This window comes from Typha angustifolia, chromosome 14 (assembly GCF_048772165.1).
Source record: "Typha angustifolia cultivar Huaian chromosome 14, ASM4877216v1, whole genome shotgun sequence".
Lineage (NCBI taxonomy): Eukaryota > Viridiplantae > Streptophyta > Magnoliopsida > Poales > Typhaceae > Typha > Typha angustifolia.
This window is the reverse complement of record NC_133252.1, coordinates 3227608-3231669: the sequence shown is the minus strand read 5'-3', so window position 1 is coordinate 3231669 and position 4062 is coordinate 3227608. Positions and strand designations below refer to the sequence as shown.

General features: G+C 38.4%; 1 protein-coding gene across 1 annotated transcript; it reads right to left on the bottom strand.

Annotated features, from left to right (window-relative positions):
* Positions 1 to 1210: 1210 nt before the first annotated feature.
* On the bottom strand, positions 1211 to 3619 carry LOC140775488 (CBL-interacting protein kinase 18-like). Its single transcript, XM_073118824.1, has 2 exons — positions 3449 to 3619; positions 1211 to 3054 (listed from the first exon to the last, which is right to left on the bottom strand). Exon 2 carries the CDS (start codon positions 2724 to 2726, stop codon positions 1386 to 1388), a length of 1341 nt encoding a protein of 446 aa, XP_072974925.1. The 5' UTR covers positions 2727 to 3054; positions 3449 to 3619; the 3' UTR covers positions 1211 to 1385.
* Between the last annotated feature and the right edge of the window lie 443 nt (positions 3620 to 4062).

The following is a 4062-nucleotide window of genomic DNA, read 5'->3' as shown; positions in this document are numbered from 1 at the left end:
CAAACTTGACATCTCAGCAACCATAGTCATTATTCCTTCAACCTAACAAAGCACTGATTTAATCAAGAAGATTAACAAAGGCACAGGTAAGGTGTTTTGATAACCTCCTATCATTCTAAAGGAATAGTGGGATCAGAAAGAGTTCAAAGTATGAGTACTCAACCTCTCAATCACATTTAAAAGTTGCTTAAGATGATGGTGATCACCAGTTGCATTCATCCTTATGCAGTTATGTGAAGAGCTCTGCCCTGAGATTGTGTGCATTGAAGCTCATCAAATGTTCTTTTTTCTCTGAGAGTTATCAAATGCTTTTCACAGTCTCAGTTAGGTGAGAGAGCAGGTAGGGATTCTTTGCCAGCAAGTTTACTCAGCCACAAATAAATCGAAGAATCTAATGATCACCAGTTACTTGCCAAAAGCAACCTGTTTCATCTCTTTGCATTACTCAAGTCACTGTTTCTCTTAACAGTTCTTCTTATGGACAGGTCATTGTTTACAGTTGCTCTTGGGCAGAGCAGCTCTCAAAACATCTCCAGTTTTGGTGGAATATTTTCATGAAAGCAAAGTTTGTCTAGAGACATTTATTCTCCATTTTAATGGGCCTAAACACAGATTGTCATTATCATTGATTAATCAAATGGGACATTATTTGATCGAAAAGGATGCTAAGCTCTTTAAAACAATTTATTGACCAGATTATTAATGAGAGAAGTGGCAAACTTGGATGTTCCAATCACCTGGAAACTAGTAGAAAAGTAATGGAGAAGAATCCAATAGTTGTCAATTTCACTCTCCTATTAGAGTATAAGAGGACACCTTTACCCCAGCTTTCTTTACTCAATCAATTTCTTATAACTTATAAACTGAAAATGGAATCACTCAGCTTCTTAAAAGATTAAAGGAAACAAAACAAAATAGATACAGAAAATGAACACCTAGTATGTTAATTGTTTTTTTACACGTAACACCATTCATGTATATCTAGACTACCTTCAGTAGAATTTTGATTATTCTAAATAAACACTTGCTGTAGGGTGACAAAATAGGAAACACTTTCTTCATGTATCAGGATGCTAGTTTTGCCACTTAATGCAAAAGTCTATGCCAAGATCTAACAATTCCTGGATGGGGTAAAACATCATTAACTAGAAAAAGAGGCGCGCCTCTCCTACGACAAACCCGTGCAACAGTTTGCTGGAAGATCAGACGGTTAAATATGATGAACATGTATTGAATTAAGCATCCTTCACGATCTCAGAACAAGTACACAAAGTTACAAGATAACAAGTACACCATGAAAATATGAACTAACATACATAAAGAGATTAGCTAAACAAGGAACAGTAATTCCCTCCAGTTACAGAATTTTGCCCTTCTCGCCATGTTTACGGTTGATGCTGTTGTTGCTGCTCACCTTGCCAAGCCCAAACAATGTCCTTAAGCGCTGGTCTTATGTCTTGATTCCACAACTTCTGATATTCAATTGTATCCCCATTGGTCTTTTTCATCTCCACCAAATGGAATGTAGGAGTTACCTCAAAAATCTCGGCATCCATAGCCAAAACCCCCTTTCTTCCTTCTCTTGAACCTTCAATTTTCAATACTCCTCCATCCTTCTTCTTCACTTTTAGCCTCAAACGCTTTGCAATATCCTCCAGCTTTGAGATAATTGTAGAGGCCGGCTTGCTTGATGTAAATCTTGCTTCTTGTTTGTGGTCGTTCTCCTCAAACAAGCCTGAAAGATCAAATCCTACTGAAAGGGAGATGATATCAAAAGCATTCAAGTTAGCAAGTTTCCCGGCCTCCTGCTTCACATCAAGTGTGCTACTATCGGTGGAGCTAATTACTGTACTAACATCAACAGGAACAATTTCTTTGGTTTCCATATTACGCCGGATTAACTTGCTATCAAGTCCTTTTCTGAACCAAGGATTTTCCATGATTTTTGCAATTGAGATCCTAGTAGTAGGGTTAGGATCAAGAATTCTAATTAGAAGTCTTCGGACATCCGCGGAAAACCAATTGGGACATCTGAATTCTGCTTTTCCAATCTTTCTGTACATCTCCATCAGATTTGAGTCATGGAAAGGGAGATAACCAGCCATAAGAACAAACAGGATCACCCCGCAAGACCAAATATCAGCTTTGACACCATCATATCCTTTCCTATTGATCACCTCAGGTGCAACATATGCAGGAGTACCACAAGTAGTGTGGAGCAAGCCGTCTAGCCTCTTGGACTCAGCAAGAGCACTCAGACCAAAATCAGAAATCTTCAAATTTCCATTTTCATCAAGGAGAAGGTTCTCCGGTTTTAGATCACGGTGATAAACCCCTCTACTGTGGCAGAAATCAACAGCACTAATCAGTTGTTGGAAATACTTGCGCGCAACATCTTCCTTGAGCTTGCCTTTGGAAATCTTGTTAAATAATTCTCCACCCCTAACGTACTCAAGGACAAAGTATATCTTAGATTTGGTAGCCATCACCTCATAAAGCTGCACAATATTAGGGTGCCTCACCAATTTCATCACCGAGATCTCTCTTTTGATCTGATCAATGAGCCCAACCTTCAAGACCTTCTCTTTGTCAATCACCTTTATAGCAACACTCTGAGAGGTTATAAGATTCCTACCATGGTAAACCTTCGCAAAGGTTCCTTGTCCTAACAATCTCCCTATCTCATACCTTTGCATCAAAATACTTCCTTTATTTTCTGTTCCCATTTTTATGGTATCTCTAGCACAGGACTAAATCCTACTAACTCCCGCTGAGATCTTTGCACAAGCGGGATTATCAGAAGAGAAGATTTCAACCGTCTTCACAGAGGTGGTCGTGATTTAACACAACCGTGTTTGTAAAATTACGAGCTCCATCGTGCGTTTGCACACGGAGCGAAGGCTGGCCATGTATTTGTGCTCCAATCTCATCAAGAATTAGCCAAGTCAAGCCAATTGGGGCTACACTATCATTTACATCAAAAGGGACTTTCCTCGCGTTTAAGCACATCTTTCAGCATTCCCTAATGTTTGTCTTCCAATTTCTAGCCCACGACTGCCAATAAAAGGAACAATTATATATCATATCTACGGATGGTAGACAAAAGATTTCAAACCAAGCAACAGTTAAATCTGAAAAGCTTAAAGATTCTATTCTTTCCAAGTTCAAAGCAAACTTTACAAGCTTACATCCTTAAATTTTTCACCGAATTAGCTCCAGGAGATTAAAATAAGAACATAGAAGACATTTGTGTTGTGTTAATAGATTTTCCACACTCAAATATGATCCAGAATCTAAATAAGGAACAACCCCTCAAGCTTCCAAAAATACATCAATATGTTCAAAGATGAGTCTTTTCTTGACAGAACAAAAAAAAAAAGGAGCTCATTTTCTTTTTCGACCCAGTACGAAGGAATAAAAATGGCGACAACTACAAGAATAAGAGTACCTATTCCCGGATACAGACGCTTATGAGGAATAACTCCTCCGTTGGCGAGGCGTTGATGCGATGCGATCCGAGAATGGAGGATTCTTGAAAGCTTGAAAAGGAGGAAGCAAAGTTGGAATACCCTTCGGAAAACTAAACGCTTTGCATCCCTTCTTATTCGCCTTCCGAATAGCATCAAACTATGCCCCCGGCTTATTCCAATTTGGAAGCATCCTACCTCTCCGCCAGTCCTCTCAAATTACCAAACTACCCCTAGCTTCCTCCAACGGTCCGTGGTGGGACCCCTGACAATAATTGTACTGCTACCAATCCAGGGCTCGGTAAACTTTAAATCAAACCTAGAAAAGAAGGAAATAAAATACATTTCAGATAGGTATTTTTCATATATAATTACTTATAATAACATCAGTTGTTCACAACGGGCCCCATTAAATCTGACCCATTTCAATAACATATCTCAGTATCGCTTAATATTAACCTTATTAAATTTGATTATTTTGTTTTTAATTAGTCATTGTAAAATAAAAAAGAACACTTTAATTGCTTCCAAATTAAAATTAATGTACGTCTGCGATGTATTTATATATAGATTAGGACCAACCACGTATTCATAT